At 36.8% G+C, this 22,582-nt stretch overlaps 2 protein-coding genes across 2 annotated transcripts; one reads left to right on the top strand and one right to left on the bottom strand.

The window, feature by feature from the left end:
- The first annotated feature begins 8,725 nt into the window (after positions 1-8,725).
- LOC149815212 (uncharacterized) lies at positions 8,726-12,934 on the top strand. The gene is made up of 3 exons (XM_089989421.1): positions 8,726-8,890; positions 10,185-10,609; positions 12,493-12,934. The coding sequence occupies exons 1-3, from the start codon at positions 8,726-8,728 to the stop codon at positions 12,932-12,934; spliced, it is 1,032 nt and encodes a 343-aa protein (XP_089845547.1).
- Positions 12,935-17,475: 4,541 nt separating this feature from the next.
- LOC149815211 (centromere protein C-like) lies at positions 17,476-22,294 on the bottom strand. Its single transcript, XM_089990498.1, has 5 exons — positions 22,225-22,294; positions 20,246-20,331; positions 20,050-20,122; positions 19,761-19,868; positions 17,476-17,971 (listed from the first exon to the last, which is right to left on the bottom strand). Exons 1-5 carry the CDS (start codon positions 22,292-22,294, stop codon positions 17,841-17,843), a joined length of 468 nt encoding a protein of 155 aa, XP_089846624.1. The 3' UTR covers positions 17,476-17,840.
- Between the last annotated feature and the right edge of the window lie 288 nt (positions 22,295-22,582).

Here is a 22,582-nt window from a genome sequence, read left to right as displayed (position 1 = left end):
TGATCTTAGCAAACACTTGGTTTAGGAAGAGGGAGTCTCACCTAGTAACATTTAAAAGTAGGGTTAATACGAGTCATATAGATTTTTTTCTACTTAGAAAGAGAGATAGGGGTTTTTGCATTGATTGTAAGGTTATACCGGGAGAAAGTGTAGTTACACAACATAGAGTCTTAATTTTAGATCTTAGAATTAGAAAATGCCTAGCGGGTTGCATGAGAAAGGTGGCTAAGGAGGTATTGGGTGAGTATAAAGGTGGTGCACCGCTAGGTAAGGATACATCATGGTGGAACGGGGATGTCAAATTAGCTATTAAGGTTAAAAGAGAGTATTATAGGAATCTAAGTAAGAGTCGTGGTAATGAGAATTTGGAGAAGTATATGTTAGCAAAGAATGAAGCTAAAATAGTAGTGTGAAACACAAGGGATAAGGTCTATAAGGAGATTCATGACAAGTTGGATGCCAAAGAGGGCGAGAAGGATATTTATAGGCTTGCAAAGATGAGAGATAGGAAATCAAGGGATCTGGGTATGGTTAAATGTATCAAAGATGAAACACAAAGGGTTTTAGTCAAAGATGAGGACATTAAGGAGAGATAGAAAGATTATTTTGATAAGCTTTTTAATGGAAGTCATGCTCAGGATCTTGGAGACTTCTACATTCCTTTTCATGAGATGAATAGTGACTTCATGCGCAAGATTCAAAAGAAAGAAATTGCAGAGGCTTTGAAGAAAATGAAACCAAGAAAGACAGTTGGCCCTGATGGTATACCTATCGAGGCTTGGAAATGCTTGGGTGAGGAAAGCTTAGAATGGTTGACAAATCTTTTTAACAAGATTTGGCAGACAAATAAGATGCTTAATGAGTGGAGGAAGAGTACGTTGGTGCCCCTATATAAGAATAAGGGTGATATACAAGATTGCACAAACTATCGTGGTATAAAACTCATGAGTCATACTATGAAACTTTGGGAGAGGGTGATTGAGTATAGGTTGAGGAAGGTTGTCATGATATCGGAGAATCAATTTGGTTTTATGCCTGGAAGATCAACTATGGAAGTTATACATCTTCTTAGACAACTTATTGAGAGATATAGAGAGAGGAACAAAGAGTTGCATATGGTTTTTATTGATTTGGAGAAGGCATACTATAGAGTACCTAGGGATGTCCTCTGGTGGTCAATGATGAAGAAAGGTGTTTCTCTCAAGTACATTAGTATAATTAAAGATATGTATGACGGAGTAATAACCAATGTCCGCACTTGTAGAGGGGTGACAACCAATTTTCCTATAATGGTTGGGTTACATCAAGGATCTGCATTAAGCCCTTTCCTATTTGCTATAATGATGGATGAGCTTACGAGATCAATTCAAGAAAATGTGTCGTGGTGTATATTGTTTGCTGATGATATTGTTTTGATTGATGAGACTAGAGCTGGGGTTAATGCTAAGTTAGAATTATAGAGACAGACATTAGAAGCTAGAGGTTTTAAGTTGAGTAAGAATAAGACAGAATATATGGAATGTCGATTTAGTAAGCAACTAAGTAGTGATGGGAGTGTAGTGAAGCTTGGTGAACGGGAAATACCGGTGGATGATTGTTTCAAATATTTGGGATCTATCATTCAAAAGAATGGAGAAATTGATGGAGATGTAAATCATAGGATAAAGGTTGGGTGGATGAAATGGAAAAGTACAACTGGAGTGTTGTATGATCGTAGAATGTCATTGCGGTTGAAGGGAAAGTTTTATAGGACAATAATTAGGCTCGCTTTACTATATGGTACAGAATGTTGTGCTGCCAAGAGACATCATATTCAAAAAATGAGTGTAGCTGAGATGCGTATACTTAGATGGATGTGTGGAAATACAATAAAAGATAAGATTCGAAATGGGGTGATACGTAAGAAGGTAGGCGTTGCATCCATTGAAAATAAGATGAGAGAGAATCGTTTATGGTGGTTTGGACATGTTCGGCGAAGGCCTAATGATGCTCCAGATAGAAGGATGGAGAAATGGGATAATATATTAGTTAAAAGAGGTCGGGGTAGCCCTAAGAAGACTTGGATGGAGATGATAAGAAAGGATATGAATGCTTTGAACCTCACCGAAGACATGGCATTAGATAGAAATGATTGGAGGAGAAGGATTCATGTGGAAGACCCGAAATGATTTTCTTTTTTGGTTCATATTGCCAACCCCATTTTTTTGGGGATGAAGGCGTAGTTGTTGTTATTGTTGTGAACATTTAAAGTTTTTAAACAAAAAGAAGGTACACCAAATGCAACACATGAATCTAATCATCACCAAGATTCTATGCGTCCTCTTCTTCATTGTCTGGATCTGTGCCTTCAGCTCCACTACGCTGATTAGCGTCATCAACCTACACAAGAAAGGAAAGGTTACTATTGATAAACAAAATATACTAAAATAAATTATATGCAATGCACCTAAGTTAAGGCAATCAAAGTGACATGAAATCTAATGACATACAATACATAACATGAAACTTTCATACCTGAGATTCACCTGCAGACGAAGTTCTCCTATTCTGAAAAAAAAACTGCTCAACTCATTACGGACAACGTTGAAAATTGTTTCATGTAAGTAGTCACGCATTGTGTCTTTAACGAGCTGGCGTACACCATCCCAAGAATTAGGCGGGGTCGGATGCTTGAAACTAATGCTAACGAGAGAACTTTGTGAGTCATGACTAGAGGAAGCAACGTCTGGTGAGGTGTTTATATTACTCTCAAACCCGAACACACGACCCTTTTTTGGTTCACCTGTTGCAGTCACCCATACTGCATGATCAAAAGGTGGATGTTGAGTGGAGTCATCGTCATATCGCTTTACCATTTGTTGTTCATATGACTCCTACAAAGTAATGATTACAGTATGACATAATAATTAAAAATTATAATATTTATGATAACTTGTATATTACAATGATTATTAATACAATAAATACATATTCTTGTCGTTCTCGCCTTCTCTGATACGAACTCTCTCGTGGTCTTACGCTTATATGTTTCAACAAATACATCATTATATGGCACAATGCTTCCTTTTTCTGCTTCCTGCGGAGTTAAATGATAAAAGAATTATTTAACAGGTTTGCAATAATACTTATAAAATTGACAATATATATATATATATATATATATATATATATATATATATATATATATATATATATATATATTGATGAGTTACCATTTTCTTCAGGTGGCTCCCAAAAGCCCTAGATCCACCTGTGTGTAGATGGGTATCAAGCATTTTTGCTCAGTTTTGTGCAGTCCTCGTTGAGCGGTTTCGAAATTCATGTCCCGCCTACTTGTCGCACATTGCATCCCAAATATTTGACCTGATAGTAGGAGGTCCATGGCCCTTCCATTGCAGTGGATCATTTATCTCGCCAGATATTTTTCTTGCTGCAGTCTTCATATTGTGCAACATGTCTGCAAATCGATTGACAGTCACCTTCTGCTACACTTTTCTTGCATCATGTTCCTCCATCGTAGTCGCGAAGCGATTCGAAGCCTATAAATATTTTCAGAAAGTTAGTAGACATGACTATAACAAAAAATTAAATATGAAACACATTAACTATAAGAAACGATTGTATACCGTGAATGAGGACCACAATCTGTCCAACACCTCCTTCGGGTACTCTTTTCATTGAGCGACTACTCCTGGTAGATGTTGAAGTAGTAAATTTCTAATATCTCGTATTACTTGTTGTGGCTCGAAGCGCATGCTGCACATGAAATGGTACACATTAACTATCAATATACAATATTTATAAGATAAGTAATAAGTGAAAATGAAATACTTACGGTCGATTATCGATATACACTATTTGAATGAGTCTTCTTGTGTCAGACTGAGAAGACCCTGTATTCTGCGTTGGCTCGTGACTTGTATGAACAACTGATGTAGGTGGGTCATGTATATGTGAAACATCATCTGTAAAAAAATAATTAGAAATTCTCAGAATACACATTTAAACTAATCAAGTATACAATTAGTTAAAAGATATACCTATCAAAACAGCCCATGAAGATGAAGGTTGTGACTGGCTACCATTGGATGAACGACCATTGTAACCTCCACGAACCATATTCTAACAAATCAAAAATGTCATATAATACATTCAAATAATTTGAAATCATTCACATCAAGTATTGCAATACATTCAAATCATTCAAACACGTTACAATACATTCAAATCATAACTATATACGTATCGAAGATACATAATCAAAGAATAAAAAATGTAATGCAATACATTCAAACATTGGAATACCTTCTAATCGTTCACATCATTGGAATACATTTCAATACATTCAAATATTTTGAAATAATTCACATCAAGTATTGCAATACATTCAAATCATTCAAACACGTTACAATACATTCAAATCATAACTCGATACGTATCGAAGATACATAATCAAAGAATAAAAAATGAATTTGTATAACATTCAAACATTGGAATACATTCAATAGAGGTTTGTATTACATGATTTTGCTCACTAGCTCGAGAATTCTTTTTCATCACTTGTTTGACTTTCATATTCTTCTTCTTCCTCCTCTTCTTCATCTTCTTCATTGTTTGCCCATCCACTTGGTATATCATTCGGATCACATTCTTCCATGAATGGAGTATCGACCAATGGAGATATGACATGCACATCATGCGCGACATAGTGACCATAAGAGAAGTCATAAATATCATCTGATTGATAGTAATCACTCTCTTCAGTTAACTTGTCTTCCTGTAATTGATCATACTCAGGGTATAATTTGGACTTCAGCTTGCAAACTGTCTACCATTCATTTATATCTGACTTCTTTATACTCGGATATGAAGTATAGTAAACTTGTTGAGCTTGCGAGGCTAATATGAATGGTTTATATGTTCAAACCTTGATTTATGATTCACCTCCACAATGCCTGAGGCTTTGTCAACTCTTGTTGTAGTTGGATCAAACCAATGACACTTGAATAAAGTTACCCTATTATTTATGCCTAAGTCAAACCCATTATTTCCTCTATAACACTGTAGTAATCATGTTCATTTTCACCGTAGATGCTACCATTGACACACATGCCATTGTTCATCATTGATTTGTTTATACTGTAGTCTTTTGTATGGAATCGGCAACCAAAACAGGGAGGATGTGGTGAAAAAATTAACAGGAAGAAGAATATACATACAAATCATGTTTTTTTTTCTACAGCAATGCTAATTATTTCACTTAACAATTAACTAATTGTTATATTAACAACTAATTAATTTATTTAACTAAACAACTAACGAAGTAATAAACTAACACTAACACTAGTATTCAATCCAAACATAAAAAATCATTAAAACACTTAGTAAAACACAAGTAAAAATCAGTAAAACAAATAGTAAAAATATGCAATGTAACTTAATTAACACAGTAAAAAAAATATAATGAAACTTCAGTTACTATTCAGCAGAAAACAGTAAAAAACATAAATAAAATCAGTAACAAACAGTAAACGCATTGCAATGAAATTCAATTTCATTCAAATATTGAAATTCAGTAAATCATAATGAAATTCATTTAATATTTAGATTCATTAAAACAAAAAATGTAGCTTAATCAAATCAACATTCACCAAATTTCCAATAATCAAACAGAAAATGATTTCATCAAACAGATACAGTAAAAAAGAAATGTGGTGTATTTCACTCATAAGACGGTGAACAGAAAAATAACTAAAACGACCACGTCCAAGAACATCCAAAAAATTGCATCTAACTCCAATAAAAAAGTATTAAGAACAACATCAAAGAATTCTGGGAGAAAACAATATTAAAGCAATGCTAAAACCTAAAACAAAAAAGATTATCAAAATGTATACTCTGAATATTTTTCAATAAAGCATATTTAACCAAAACAGTTCATATCTATACATAAATGCCAATATATCATTTACATCCATAATGAAATGTCAAAATATCGAATAAAAGAAAGAGGATCTCAAAATCATGTCATCCGCAATGGAATTAGCAATAATCTATAAATCTGAGATAAATAATGGTAGAAAACAAAAATCTCGTATTCTCTAAAAAATCGATTAGTGCTATGAATTTTCAGATACTACTACAAAAGCAAGAAGAAGAAAACTTAGGGCGACAGCCTCGCAGAAATTTTCGGACTCAAGAACAAGAAACAACCTTGTTATATTGTTCACGAAATTGAAAGGATTTATTCAATTTCTTAGACAAAAATAAAGGTAAGAAGTACAACCACAAAGAAAATAAAAAACACAATTGCTCTAGCAAAAAATTCTAGAAAATTGAAAACTAGAACTCTCGATTTCTCTAATTAAATTAACCGAGTAGTCTAAAACTTTCAGAACCAGAATCGGAAGCTTACTCGTTCGACGGAGCTTTCTAAAAAAAAAAAAAGAAGGGAAAACAAAAACAAGAACGCGACTGAAAGATTCAACTAGAGAAACAAGAGAAACTAAAAGCACGATCTCTGCATCAAAACAAACAAACGAAACACAGAAATTTTCAAGAACAATATCAACATCTAGAAATCGTGAAATCGGAAGATCGTTCACCTGAAATCCCGACGTCGTAGCGCTCGGGGCCCATCGCTGGAGAACGGGAGGTGAAAGAGGGAGGGTCGTCGAAGAGCGGGAGGTGAAAGAGGGAGAGGGGGAGGTGACTGGGGCCGTCATCGGATAGCGGGCGTCCGAAGAGGGAGGGGGTTGTCACCGGAAACCGAAAGGGGGCGGTCGCCAGAGAGCGGCAGGTGGTCGATGCGGTCGCTGGTAGCCGGAGAGAGGCAGGGGGCGGTAGTTGGTGAGAGGGACGGGGCGGTAGCCGGAGAGCGTGAGGGGGGCAGTCGCCGGTAGGTGGAGAGAGGGACGGAGCGGTAGCCGAAGAGCATGAGGGGGGCGGTCGCCGGTAGCCAGAGAGAGGGAGGGGTGGTAGCCGGAGAGAGGACGGAAAGCGGCGCGGGTGAGAGAGAGAGAGAGAGCGGCACAGGTGAGTAAAAAAAAATCGATTTCGTGCCCTAAGGCGTTTTACATCGACAGTTAGCGACGAACTAGCGATGGAATTAGTCTGTCGCTCATCAGCGAGATTTTACAGCGGCATTTAGCGATGGAATATTTCTGTCGCAAACTAGGGACGAAGGTATTCCGTCGCTATCTCTGTCGCTAAGTGCGACGGGTTTTGCAACATAAAATTTTAGTCGTTAATCCGTCGCTAAGTAGCGACGGAGTTGGCGACGAAAATTTTTTCATCACTAATTTCGTAAATATTTACGAACTTAGCGACAAATAGTTTTCTTTCGCTAATCCGTCGCAAATTTGCGATGAAAAAAATCCGTTGCAAAAGTCCGGCACTATTTGGCATTTTTCTTGTAGTGTATATATATATAGTCATGTTCACTAATAGGCACAACTTTGATGGAGTTTTATTATTGTTATATATATAACTGTCCTCGTATCTAAAATTTTTAAAATTGCTCTGCACCCGTGTCGCATCTGTACCCGCACCCATGTGACATAGCTTTTTGTGCATCACTCTATCAAACATCCATATTGTGCAACTGTATCCATTTCCATTTTAATGAAGAATATGGTTCCACCTATTGCAGGAATTAAACCACCAATTTTCTAGTCGCCGGTAGGAACTGTCATTTACCAAGGAGTAAAACCCCAGGTGACACCTTGCTGGCAAGTGGAACCCCCAGCTTCGGCTTGTGCCACCTTCATTTGAGGAAAATTTTGTCCAGGTTGAGATGTCCAAATTTTGCTTTACAAAGTGGCCAATACAGCACGAAAATGATCAACCAGGAGAGGTAGGGTGGGAGGGGTACCTTTGTTCAGTAAAACATCAGATATGGTAAATTAGCATTAATTGTCACCTGCTACTAATGTTCTCAAAGTTGGGTGTTTATCTTGGGAATGGCAGGAGTGCAGGACCATACTGATGTATTTTGAAACATTGTGATTTTATTGTGATATTTTCAAAATATTGCCCATCTTGAAAAATACAGTAAAATGTTTTTTTATATGCAATATGACCATCACTTTTTTTTTTTGAGGAAAAACTCTTCCATCACCAACTGCACGTTGGCAGACCTCAAAACCTTCGAGGTCCCCCTGCCTACCCAGGAGTAGGGGGGGGTGGCGCAGAACTGGGCTGTAGCCCAGTCCTGCCTCCCGCCCAGTTAAAAAAAAAAATTAAAATTAAAAGCCCAGTCCTAGCCCAGCCCTGATTCCGTATGAAATAGATTTTTATCCATTTTTGTAGCCCGGTTCTAGCCCCCGAACCCCAGACTATCACACCAATTTTTTCTCCACCCCCCCCCCCCCCCCCTCACATGAATCCTAGCTACGCCCCTGTTTTGTGTGTGTGTGTGAGAGAGAGAGAGAGTTGTGGGCAACAATTTTAAGGAAGCGGTTAACATGCATGTGGATGAGAGAGAGAGAGGTTTCTTGGCTTTTGAGGAAACGGTTTCAAAGGAAAGCGGGGGCAAAGGAAAGAACCAGAATTTTGGGAAGGTGGAAAAAACTTAAAAATGAAAATTGGTAGCAAGATGGCAATTTATGATTGGTTGCTCTAAATTTGGTCTTGGGTTTTTTATTGGTTAATTGATTGTGACAGATTAGGGTATTTTCTTTTCCTTTCATTTTTTTTCTTGTGTTTCAACAATTCAAAGGAAAGGATGGGTGTGGATTATTACAGCGTCCTGAAGGTAAGCAAGGACGCAAACGAAGATGATTTGAAGAAGGCGTACAGGAGGTTGGCCATGAAATGGCACCCCGACAAGAACCCCAACAACAAGAACGAGGCAGAGGCCAAGTTCAAGCAGATCTCTGAGGCATATGAAGTCAGTGCCTCTCTCTCTCTCTCTCTCTCTCTCTCTCTCTCTCTCTCTCTCTCTCTCCTAAACATCCCAAACATTTCTGAAAAATGTGTTTTTTTGCTTAATTTACACCTGTAAATGTATTTATCATTGCTTATTTACCACTGCATGAATGAAACATGAATCTTGGCCATGTAGCCATCATCATCATCAAGTTTTATCCCAACTACACGGGATCGGCTTTGAGTTCTATTTTTTCATTCTTTTTTATCCAGAGCTACAACTTTGGTCACTTACATTCTTTCAGCTGTTTATACAGCTCCCAGTGGGGATCGAATTCACGACTTTTTTTTGCTTACAAAGGGACACACTAGCCACTATGGTTAACCGCACATTAAAGTTAATGATGCATCTTGTTGATTTGGTGGTAAAGGTGTTCATTTAGACTCCATTTTAATAAGGAAATTCAAATGCTGGCCATATATGAAAGAAACTTTTTCCAAAGTTTGTTTGGTCTGAGACCTACATTGTATCTGTTTTTGGTTGACTCAATAAACCACTATGACATTCCACAACCAGTGGGAAAGGGCAAGGACATCCTTGTCTAATATTGAATTTCATTTTCTTCTTGAGGATGGCTTCCATATACTTCATGCAATTCACACAGCAAAATTTTTGTTTCCATGGACCAACCAAACATGCTATACGTGCAGTATGGGCTATGAAAGGTTTAGATCATCATATCTTTTTAGATCTGACGATCCATATAACAGACTTATCCAAGATACATGATTACTACATGATTGAGCACTATGCTAGCATTAATTGATTCTTAGTCTGCTTCCTTTTAAATAGTTTATTCTTTTATGTAAGGCTAGTGTATGCAGCAGCACTGTGATGAACCCCTCCATCTCTCACCCACCTTGAGGCAACGCTGCGTCAAAGAAAAATATCATTAGGGTAGTTTACGTATAAACACCTAAGTTATGATGAGGTTATCTTTGGCAGCCTCTGGTTTCAAATATTTAAATGAAACGCTTACTTTTTTTCAGAAATTGATGGGATGGCCAATGGGTCAGTTTTTGTCTACATAACTCTAGTTCGCTATTGAGAGTGACAGTTTTAGCCCTTTCTTTACTTCAAATTATTAAATTTGGAGAGAGAGTCATCTGTAACCAGAACTACCAATGTCCGTTCATCTTGGGATAGACTGCTGATTATACTACTGCTGCATGCATACATACAGCTCCTAACCTCTGACTGCATGCATAGTGCTTGTCTTGTATGAATTACCATGACCCATCTTCTCCCTCTCTAGGTGCTGAGTGATCCACAGAAGAGGTCAGTGTATGACCAGTATGGGGAGGAAGGGCTCAAGGGACAGGTTCCGGCTGCGAGCGGCGGTGGCTATGGGAACTCTGGTGACCCGAACATTTTCTCCTTTAACCCAAGAAATGCAGAGGACATATTCGCCGAGTTCTTCGGCAGCAGCCCTTTCGAGTTCAGGTCCATTGGTCATGGATTCAGGTCAGCCCGTTATGGCCAAGACTCTGGCTTGTTTGGTGCATTCAGAAAACCCGAAGGCATGTTCAGATCGTTTTCAGAGGGCAGCTCAGCCAACAGCACACCACCGAGGAAGCTGCCGCCGGTCGAAAGCAAGCTGCCTTGCTCCTTGGAAGAGCTCTACACAGGGTCCACCAGGAAGATGAAGATATCCAGGAACGTGTTTGATCATACCTCAGGGTAATTCCTAGTAGAGACCTCAATGGTTCGGGTTTGGGTCAGATATCCAAATCTAATTTTAGTCAAATTCAGTAAAATAGGTATCATCCAATTAATAATGGGATTTGGATTCTGTATGCAATTTTCCATCAAAATCCGAACCAAACGGGTAATCCAACATGATTACATATACAACATATCTGATTATCTAATCTGATCCAGATTCGCAGTTACCTTTCCCCATCTGTCTCCAAATCCAATCACACATGATCCGTTAAGGACAGATTCAGTTACACCTAGATCTGAACCAAGTCCAACCCCTTTACATCCTTAAGTCGCATTATTAGAGTGTGAAAATATCCATGTCAGTCTGGCCTGGATAAGGGTGCAAATGGATTGGTTTCAGTTGGACCTATGATCCGAATCAGGCACCTTATTCTTGGGTACAGATCTTAAAACAAGACATGAATAAGAAATCACAACAGATTAGAATCAAATCAGATATTTTGGATTTGGATTTGGCTTCCAATTGCAACTTTCTGTTGAACTCGGATCCTGATCAAAACTGATCCATTTTCAACTTTTCGCATGTGAAGAATAATGCTTCTTTACAGCCTTTTCCAGGGATCCAGTATTACCATAAAATTTGAAAGCAAAATCAATTCTACTTCATCAGACCTGATTTGGATTTATTTCGTAGAATTTTGGATTCATGTTCAGAATCTTCTGATCAACCATTGATCAACATGTACCTGATCCATTGCATCCCTAGTCCCATTTCTGAAGTTATGGGCCAGTCAAAATGAATCTCATCAAGATCCTGTAACTGTAAGTTGGATGCAGCAGCGGATCCAACCAAGGATGACTTATATAGTAATAAAGGCAATTTTTTGCTACATGGAAACTACAAAAGCAGGATCCAGGTGGGTCTAACATCTTGTTAGATCTGATTCCATTTGTTTGGATATTGGCTCGATCCAAATCTGGGTTTGGTCCAGGTTTATCTAAGAGCTTCAAATATCAATGGCCCACAATGTACTAAATTTTGTGATTCAAAATATCATAGATTTATGCTGAAAAATGTGATCCATGGTGTGATCCTCAAAAACAAACCATGGCTGAATACATACTACAAGAACAGAATGGGTTGATACAACCTGCACCCATAATTTATACCTAGATAGTACAGTACAATTGGCTGCAGAAAATATAGCGTGGTAAATATTTAATGGTTAAATATTGGCTACTAATGAAGGTATGAAACTAATGAGCTAGAAATCATAGGTGCAAGTTGTATCTGCTCAATCTAACCATATAGATGTGTTCAACATGGATTGTTTGCTAAGGATGAAGCCTTGGATCATGCTTTTCTATGTAAAAATGTAATCTTTTGAGTTATGAAATTTTGGCACATTGTGGGCCATTGAATTTTGGACATCTTTAAAAACTTGATTACTTGTCATAACCACATGATTCAAAACAAGTTTTTACTAAAACAAATCATGTACATCACATCCCTAACATTTTTTTTTAAGGTAAGCTGGGGTTAGGCAGACCCCTACCAGAACATCAGCCGCCCCATGTGGCAAAGGGATTCGATCCTGGGCCTTCAGCTTGACACAGGTCCCCACTTACCACATGGGATATGACCTCGGTGGTCACATCTCTAACATTTGATGTAAAAAAATGAAAGAAAAAGTGATTTCTACTCATTAGTTTAACCAATATTTACCCATATTTAATTGTCAACTTTTTCACAATTAATTTTTTATGCCTTTTCTTAATGTTTTTTTTAACGAATAAACATTTTTAATCGCCCATCATACGCTACATTGAATTTTTGTCATGAATAATAGTTAGAATGTGGGTCGGGTCTGATCCACTAACTTCTGCATTGGCCTCAGGAAGATGATCCCAGAACAAGAGATATTAACTATTGATGTGAAGCCTGGCTGGAAGAAGGGGACCAAGATCACGTTCCCGGACAAGGGGAATGAGCAGCCGAACCAGGCAGCCGCGGACCTGGTCTTCATCATCGACGAGAAACCACACCAGGTCTTCCAGAGGGACAGCAATGATCTTGTTGTAAATAGCAGTGTTTCACTTGTTGAGGCACTAACAGGTACTACAGTAGTGGAGCTGACCACACTGGACGGCCGGGATCTGGTAATCCCGGTGACCGACGTGATCAGCCCCGGCTACGAATGGGTCATCGCCGACGAGGGGATGCCCATAGCCAAAGAGCCCCGCAGGAAGGGAAATCTCAGGATCAGGTTTGATGTCAAGTTCCCAACAAGGTTGACAGCCGAGCAGCGGGTTGGCCTGAAGAGAATACTGGGAAGCTGATTAACCTGGTTGGTTGGAGATCCAAGATCCAGATCCAGATCTATATTCAGATCCTAATCCTGATCCTTTCTCTCTCTCAATTTAGAGCAGTGAACAAGGTGAGCCTGAGAGTCTTAAACTGAAGGCAAGAGCTCAATTCAGCCATGTTTGGATTATCAGTGGAGAATTATGGTACAAAAGCTGTGACATTTACACGTGGCAGCAGAAATTTAGAGGCCTTTTCTTTTTAACATGTCTTAGCAGTCATGCTACCATTTTTGTTTTCTTATTCTTTGATTGCTTATAAAATGATAATAAATTGATTCACTTAAAGAACCTGTATCTCTGATTTTTTTTTTTTACAACCTATTTATTTTTCTATATTTGTATCCCTGTTGTATGTTTTCTTTCTCCTAACTTGAACTATTTGGAAATTCTGCAGATATGGGTTGGCTTCACTAAGCTTCAAACTTGGCAAACACGTTCATATGAAAAAAAAAGAGCAAATTATAAAAAGCCACACAAGTTGTCAGCTATTGCAAAAAGCAGTTCAACTTTTGGATTAGATTGTTTTTTCTTCATTTCAAACAAGACATGCTAGAATCAAGAAAATGCATGCACCCAATTTATCAGCTATTTTCAAAAATGTGTCCAACTCTCGGATTATTACAAAAAAGATAAGGTTCTGTTTCGTGTATTTCAAAAACAAGTTTTGTTCAAGAAAATCATTAATAAAAAGCAAGCATTCTATAAAATAACAGAAAAGTTGGGAACTCAATGTTGTCAGATCGGTTTTTAAATCTGAAATGATTTTCCACAAAAGGAATGGTTTGAAATTGAATCAGTCTATTAAAAAACATGAAACTTCAAAAAATTCTACATGTCAGTCGATTCATACTAAAACAGGGCCTGAACCGGGCCCATTTTATAGGGGGGCTGAATCAGTCCTTGCATCGAATAGGAAAGGGGCCGGTTTGAATCAGCCAATTTGATTTGTTTTTTTATAACATTGAGGTAGTTTCCTGTAATTATCTCATTAAAAAAAACATTTGGGATCCAATGAGCTAGTTGGATGGTTAGGTCTTACTATCATCACCAAAGGATCTTAGGGTGGAATCCATGGGGGTTATTCGTCAGCTGGCCTATAAAAAAAAATCATAAATCTTAGGCATGGTTTGTTTCATGCAACTTTCATGGGAAAGTGCTCAACTTGCATAAATGGTCGTACTTGTAAAATTTTTACACTTAATCATCACCATAAATGAAACAAACATTAAATTATCATTGTGAGAAAGTATCATGCTGCACAAAGGAATCCTAATTTTTCCACCACCTACCACTTTTTATATGTAAATTTTTTCTTACCTTCCCTTATGAAAGCTTTCGCATGAAAAGGGTAAACTAGAAGGATTTTTTAGAAATTCATGCTCATTCCCATGTAAAATCTTTCTTTTATATGGAAATGAGAAAAATCCTCTCATGTGTCTATATCAGATATGAAGGTTAGGTCATATTTAGGGATGCACATGAGCCCGGTTCCAGCCGAGCTTGGGCTGGCTCGACTTTGTTCAAGAAGATCTGGTTGTTCAAGCTCAGCTTGAGCTTGAGATGAGCTTTAACAACCATTGCTCGGGATCGACCGGAGCTGATAAACTTTATAAAAAGGTTTTCAAGGTATTTTGAAATGTGTGTTAGAAGTCATTTTGAAATAAAGGAAAGTGGTGAGATTTGAACCTAAGTCATTTCTAAAGAAATCCAACTTACTGGTTAAGGTAAGACCTTGCTTGGTGATAATGTAAAGAAAAAGAATATTGTATTGTATGACTAATTTGACACTTTTTCTGAAATGCCCCACAATTTTCGCTATTCTCCCCATGTCCAAAATTATAAATATCTTATTTTAAAAAATTATTTTTACCCTTCGCACATATGGACTTTCTAAATATATATAAATTTTCTCTCAAATATATGATTGTTTTATGCCAAAAAGTCTTTGTTTTCATATTTGTATTTCTATGATCCAACATCAAAAACTTGTGCTTTTATAGTAGTTGGAAAGCTGAGACACGTGCCTATAACTTTTCTTTTCTGAGTCATAATCAAAAACCCTTTTTAAGGTTTTCATTTCTAAGTTTCAAAATCAAAATAGAAGCATGCTCTGTAGACTGGAAACGACTGCACCTTTTCTATCTATTCTATGCTATTTTTTTGCTATTTCTGTTCAAAATCAAGAAAAATGGAAAAAATGAAAGAGATAGTTTTACATTTTCTGTATGTTCTATACTATTTTCCTGCTATATCCACTGAAAATTGACAAAAACAAAAAAAAAAACTAAAGAGATAGACTAAGATGTTAGCTTTTTAATTCTACTAAGATCACCTTAATCTGATGAATGGTTAAGGATAAACTTTCTCTAAAAAATATATTGTTTGGCTATTCTAGTCTATAAAGCATGCTTCTATTACAATTTTGAAACTAAAAAATGGGAACCTTAAAGGAGTTTTCGACTCTAAATCAAAACATTAAAATTATAAGCATGTGTCTCAAATTTTTGATGACTGTAAAAATGCAAGTTTTTTATATCGGATGAGAGAGATATGGATCTGAGAAGAGAGACTGTTCTATAAAAAATATATATGTAATTTTTCTCCTATATGTGTGATATTTTTTCAAAATATATATGATTTTTCTCTTATATGTGTGATTTTTCTTCTATATATGTGATTTTCCTCATAAATATGTGATTTTCTCTTAAATATATATGGAGTTTCTCCTATATATGTGATTTTCTTCTAAATATATGTGGAGTTTCTCCTATATACGTGATTTTTTGTTAAATACATATAATTTTCTAAGTTTAACAAGATATTCACACCTATTTTTATGCGAACTTATGAAGTATATGCGAACTTAGTCTGATATTTGCAAAGTTTCAATGTTTGAGTTTAACAGGATCTTCGTAATTATTTTTATGCTAACTTGCTCATTTTATGTGAACTTTCTCATCCTTGCTATATTGAACAGTTTATCTTCTAGAGAACGTTTCTCCTCAACCACTCGTCAGAGCAAAATAATTTTAGTGGTGTTGGAAAGTTAACATATCAAACTTTCTTTCTTTTTGCTATTTTTTTAGATTTTCATTAAAGGTGTCCAGAAAATATCATAAAAAAGACAAAAAAGGTGCATATCCTCTTATTTATCTCTTATTTTAGGAATGTTGTTGGGGCTTTATCTCAATGCTCGTTCATCATTTTTCAATGAATCAGGTATCGTTGGTAAGATATTTCTCTCTAATTTTTTTTCCTTTTTTATTTTTTTGGAATCCTTCACTTTATTGGTCGAAACATCCTATGAAGATAGATTGTTCAATTATATTACTCTGTAGAGTATATTTCTATTCCAGTTTTGAAACTAAAAAATGAGAACCTTAAAAAGGTTTCCGGTTCTGACTCAAAACATGAAAGTTATAGTCTTGTGTCTCAACTTTCCAACGACTATAAAAACACAAGTTTTTGACATTGGATCAAAGAAATATAGATACAAAAAGATCGGTCTACAAAAAAAATTACATATTTGAGAAAAAGTTTGCATGTACAAAAGTGAAAAAGTCTTCAAATTCAAATATTTGTGATTTTGGATATGAAACGAATATCAAAATTTATAAGCCATTTTAGAAAATATATCAAATTAGTCATACAATACGGTCATTTTCCATATATAAAATCTAATTTCTTTATATAAATATGTAAGTAAAGTTTAATTGGCCTTACCGAGCCTATCCGAGTTGGATTGCTTGTTCAAGGTCGATGCATTTATTTTTTTCAAACGAGTTCAGGCCGAGCTTAAACGGGTTGAGCCCGAGCCAAGCTTGAGCTAGCTCAGCTTGTTGTGCATCCCTAGAGATACCATCATGTCTGTGTGGGCATGATTTGTGAGCATGTGTTGTGTATCATCTACATGGTTTGTTTAACATAGTAAACAAGTTTGGATCGTGAGATTATGATTTGTGTGCAGTTCTTCAAGAGCTTCAATAATGAATGGTTCTTCCTTCAACAGGCATTTTATAAATAAACAAAAATCAATAGCCCAAAGTGGGGAAATGGAAACCTACTAAACATAGATTTTAAGTTTTTTTTTAATTGACCTCACAGAAGCCTTCAGCATGATTGATTTACTAGAAATCACAACTTGGATCATGCATTTTAGATGAAAAAATGGTATTTGGAACCTCAAAAATTATGAAAATTGTAGGGCATTGGTTATTGAAACCTTTAAAAACTTATTCATGCATCGGAATCAAATGTTCTAAGAAATTATTCCTATAAAAACAAGCATATAGATCACATCTATACATCTGTACGGTCAGAATTTTAAAAAAACACCAAAAATTCATGGAAATCCAATAGCATGTTTCATTCAGTAGGTTTCTTATTTAATAGGTTTCCATTTCCTGCCCAAAGTGTACCAAGATTTTGTATTTTTATATATAAATCTATAGCACTTTTATTAGAAAAAAAACTATGATAAATACATTCATAGGGTGCAAAAGTATCCCACTATCTTTAGTTTCAAATATTTATCAATATACCTTAACACCGAACACAAAACTGAAGTGAAAAAGGCTGTCTAGCATCAAAGTGAGCTGCCTCCTCAAAGGCTTACAGGATTATTTATCAAGTTGGATCCAGCATTTTTGTTCTTTTCCGGAAAAGAAAGCAAAAAATGTCACATGAAGAGGGATAGAATCAATGGAAGAAGGGCAGTTGGTCAGGAAACTAACACCAGAGTTGCTCAGAAATTGAACATTGTTGAAACAAACAGAAGCCTCTACCCATTAGGAAACCAAAACATACAAATACAATTTGGCCCGACTCCAACCATCATTGGAGTGATTTCAGTTCCACAGAATACAGGAAGTTAAAAGCATCAGTGTGAAGCTGCTAAATCAAGCAGATGGGCATGTTTCTCCTCTACAAACGATTTCACTTTAAGTGGTGGTCGATCCTTGCCATTAGGTGCTGGAGAAGAATATTTGAGTCCAATGACGGTCACTAAGCCTGATACAGAAATTTCAATAACAGATTTAGCCTACATACTTCAACAAGTTGGCATGTTTCACACACATGAGGAATGCAGTAGTTAGGACCCATTTCCATTAGAACACTGCAGAAAACACACACACACACACACACATATATATATATATATATATATATATATATATATATATATATATATATATATATATATACAGGGTAATACATCCGTGCTAAATGGGCACGGTGCTAAATGAAGCATGCTACTGGATTTTGGGGGGGGGGGGGGGGGGGGTCGAAATTCTGACAGTACAGATGTGATCTATATGCTTGTTTTTATAGGGATCAGTTCTTGGAGCACTTGATTCCGATGCATGGATAGGTTTTTATAAAGTTCCAAAAATCAATGGCCTACAATTTTCATAAATCTTTTAGTCTCCAAATACCATTTTTCCATCCAAAATGCATGATCCAGGTGTAGAATTCTAGTAAATCAATCATGCAACACATCTGTATGGTCAGAATTTCGAAAAAAAATGAAAATCCAATAGCATGCTTCATTTAGCACCGTGCCCATTTAGCACAGATGTATTACCCTATATATATATATATATATATATATATATATATATATATATATATATATATATATATATATATATAGCAATGCATCCACCAGGGCCTATTTTCATTAGGACCCTGCAAAAAATCATAGTTGCAGGTTTTTCCTGATTAATCAAAATCTCTAGATATGTTTATCAGAGCTTATTTACTAAAAAACATGCTTTGGGTTGTGTTGATTTAATGAAAAAACTTCAATCTTTTATCATCAAGTTTCAGTGCAGTAAGAGCCATTGATTCCTTATTTCTCTAATAAGAAACACATCTGAGCACAAAAAATACCTTAATCTAATACATGTTTCTCTCTGAGTAAACTATGATAAACACATTTACAGGTTCAGATTAAGCAACATGACAACCATGATTTTCTCGATCCTCATGAAAAAGAACCATAATGAACACACACATATAGGGTAATACATCCGTGCTAAATGAAAAATGTTAAATGGCTTAATTGGCTTTTCTGTTGTTTTTTTTCGCAGTTCTGACCCCATAAATGTGTTGGGCATGGTCGATTTACTAGGAATCCACATCTGGATCATGTGTTTTTTATGAAAAAAATTGATATTTGGAGCCTCAAAATTTTACAAAGATTTTGGACCGTTGACTTTTTTGAACCTTATAAAAACCCACCCATGTATCGGAATCAAACTCTCCAAAAGCTGATCCCTATAAAATCAAGTTCATAGATCACATCTGCAAGGACAGAATTTAAAATTAAAATGGAAAAAGTCCAAAAAACCCATTTAGCATATATATATATATATATATATATATATGTGTGTGTGTGTGTGTGTGTGTGTGTGTGTGTGTCGGAATGCATTCACCGCAACCTGTTTTTGTTTGGAATCCAGTGGGCACATGGTACTTACTTGACAAGATAGGTATGATCACCTTAAGGTAATACAGATCAATTCATACAGCTTAACCAATTAAAACCCCATCGTACCATGCAACTAGCATGCTAATGAGGCTGGTAAAGGTTCCAACTTATCCCACTCTGGAGTTGGACCACAAAGTGGCATGCAATTCTCATGACAAAATAGGAAAACTTTGATTTAAAAAAACTTGGAATAGAAAAATGGATGGCAACATGCCCATATGGCAGTCAGATTGAGGCTAACACCTTGAAAGTTATTCAAATTCATTACTAGCACTACGTAAATAAAAGAACCAAAGACATACTCACCGCTGGTCACACGCCCATACACGAAGCGCTCACCCCTCCAATATTCCAAAGGCCTAGACTTAATTCTGGTGCTACGCCGAACTCCAGATTTCCATGCTGTGCCAGCTCCTACAGAAAACCACCCAATGTGATTTTCAAGAAGCATGAACAAAAGAATATATATATATATATATATATATATATATATATATATATATATATATATATATAAACAAGAAACTGAATCATATCTTCACCAATTCTTGTGCAGTATAAATTTAGCATAATTAAAAAAAATGTACAAACATACCAGCAAGGCTTTTTCTAGGTGATACATTCATGGACCTTTTACGTACTAAAGCCTTATAAGGAACCTGTGATTTCTGCATAGCATACTCATCAACATTAATACCTTTGAGTAAATCAAATGTTTACTTTGTTATAACCAAAAGAGGAAAAAATCAAGGAAAATAACTCCTAGAAGCACACTAAGGCCTGAAGCAAACCTCATTTGGTGATTCAGATGAAACATTAGTTTCCTTCAAAGGCTCTTCTTGAGGACTGCATACACCCGCAGCAGCATTTGATTGAACTGTAAAATTAAATAAGGAACACCCAACATAAAGAAATAGCCATGTAGTACCAAAAAGGCTCAGGACTAAAGTTTAATCCAGAAATCAACTGAAAGATTATCAATTTATCTGCATGACATAATTCCCACATATTTTATTGCTGAGCAGAAAAAAGATCTTATGAATACTTTTAGCACTAAATTCTCCAAGAATATAGTGGATAAGATATTTATTTAGTAGTGAACTTTGCAAAAGGCAATGACTGAGCTGCACATATCGAAATTGGCACATGATTTAAATGCATAATGGATAAAAGATAAAGGTAAATTATATCAACATATAAAATGAAATCACTCAAAGAGGAATTAGAGCATTATCTCTTCTGCAAACAAATCATAAGAACAGTGATTACTTAAATAATGTTTAAGCCATAGTTAGCAGAAACAATAAGATGAAGTAGGAATCCTGATTTGGAAGAAGGAAGCCGCCTGGTTTCAGAATGATTAAGAAGCAGTCAGGAATCCTCATTCCTACTACAGAGAGTCCAGATTCCTCATATTACAAAATCATGATTCTTAAGATCAAGGAAATGGAATTCTTGAAGCACTTAATAGAAGTACTGTTTATACCTTGTAGAGTTTATTTAAATGTGTTAAAATGTTGCTAAACAATTATTGATTTTGAGTATGTGCCTATTGTCATGTTCTTTTAAATAGAGTGCCTAGGATGTCTTAAAATAGCCTATAAATTATGATATTCATGTCTTAAATGGTTTTTTCTTACTTTCTTTTCCCATTGGTTCCATAAATGATGCTTCCCTTTCACTTCTCCCACCTGAATCCATCTAACTATAAAATTTATCACCTCACCTCTTCTGATTTTCATATGCTTCCTCTTTTCACTTGCTCTGGCCATTATGGTTCAACCTAGGTTCTTTGTGGTGCAACACAAACAGTAGAAATAATTGTTCAGATTCACTACAGACTCCCATATTGGAAAACTTCTGCTAAAGATTTTATTTCTCTAGAGTGGTAAAGTCACTACGGATCTGCCTGGGTAGCAAAACCCAGTTAGCATAACAACTGTGTTTCTGGCTCCATTTGAAGGCCACAAAACTTGGGTTTCGCAAACCAGGTTTTCTTTGAAAACCTGCTTTGTGAAAATTTTGCCTTTTTCACTTAACAAAAATTTGCCCTCTCCCGAACACCCTCTTTTTGGTCCTCATGTGGGCCCAAAATACCTTTCTTTTTTTCTTCGCAATTTGCAGCCATGAGTGGCTATTTTTCTGGCTGGAAAATGGTTGTGCTGTCACTGGCCGGGTAGATGGACATAAAATGGTCAAGTGTGTTTTCTTTTTTTTTCTCTATATGTTGATGCTTGGCCATTTTCCAGTCAGTTGGTGGACAGAAGATAGCTTTGCTTAGGAATGGCAGTGGACCGGGGGAAAGCGGGGCCCCACCTCGCCCCGCCCCGTTTGGACCGGGGATGAAGGGTATGAAACGGGGATGGAGGCGGGGACGAAGGTTAAAATCCATCCCCGTCCGGGGGTGGAGGCGGGGATGGACGTGCACTTTTCCCCGCCCCGTCCCCGCCCCGTCCCCGCCACGATCCCCGCCTCATCCCCGCCCCAACCACTTTTCCCCGCAATATCCCCGCCCCGCCCCGCCCTGCCTCATCCCCGTTTGAACCGGGGATGGAGGACATGAAGGCGGGGATGGAGGATAAAATCCATTCCCCATCGGGGATGGAGGCGGGGGTGGAGGATAAAATCTTGAGGCGGGGCGGGGCTGGAGACCTTGTCCCCCGCCGCGCCGCGCTGGCATCCCTAGCTTTGCTACATTCTTTTCTTTTTTATTTAATTATTTTATTTGGCTATTTTATGGCCAATGACCAGAAAATGGTTGAACTACTACCATCTGGCATGGACAGTAGCATCCTAACCATTTCTGGCAGATGGATGGCTGAAAAATGGTTGTCCTCCATTTTTCTTTTTTTTTCTAACCAAAACTTGGAAAACGAGCAAATCAAGTTTTAGCTCAGGCAAACATCCAAAACTCAAGTTTTTGTCAAACCGGGTTCACCAAAATAATAAAAAACTAGATTTAGGCAAAAACTGGATTTTGAGCTGGGTTTTTCAAAACCTAGGGTTCGCCCATCATCCAAATGGAGCCTACATCCTTAGTTGTATATAACGAATCATTTGGTCCAACTGTTATGTGGTAGAGGTACTACAAATTTCTAAAGGCTTAAATTACCGAGTAATCATGGAGA

Source organism: Nuphar pumila, chromosome 15, assembly GCF_984573655.1.
Source record: "Nuphar pumila chromosome 15, dmNupPumi1.hap1.1, whole genome shotgun sequence".
NCBI lineage: Eukaryota > Viridiplantae > Streptophyta > Magnoliopsida > Nymphaeales > Nymphaeaceae > Nuphar > Nuphar pumila.
This window is presented reverse-complemented; position numbering and strand designations above follow the sequence as displayed.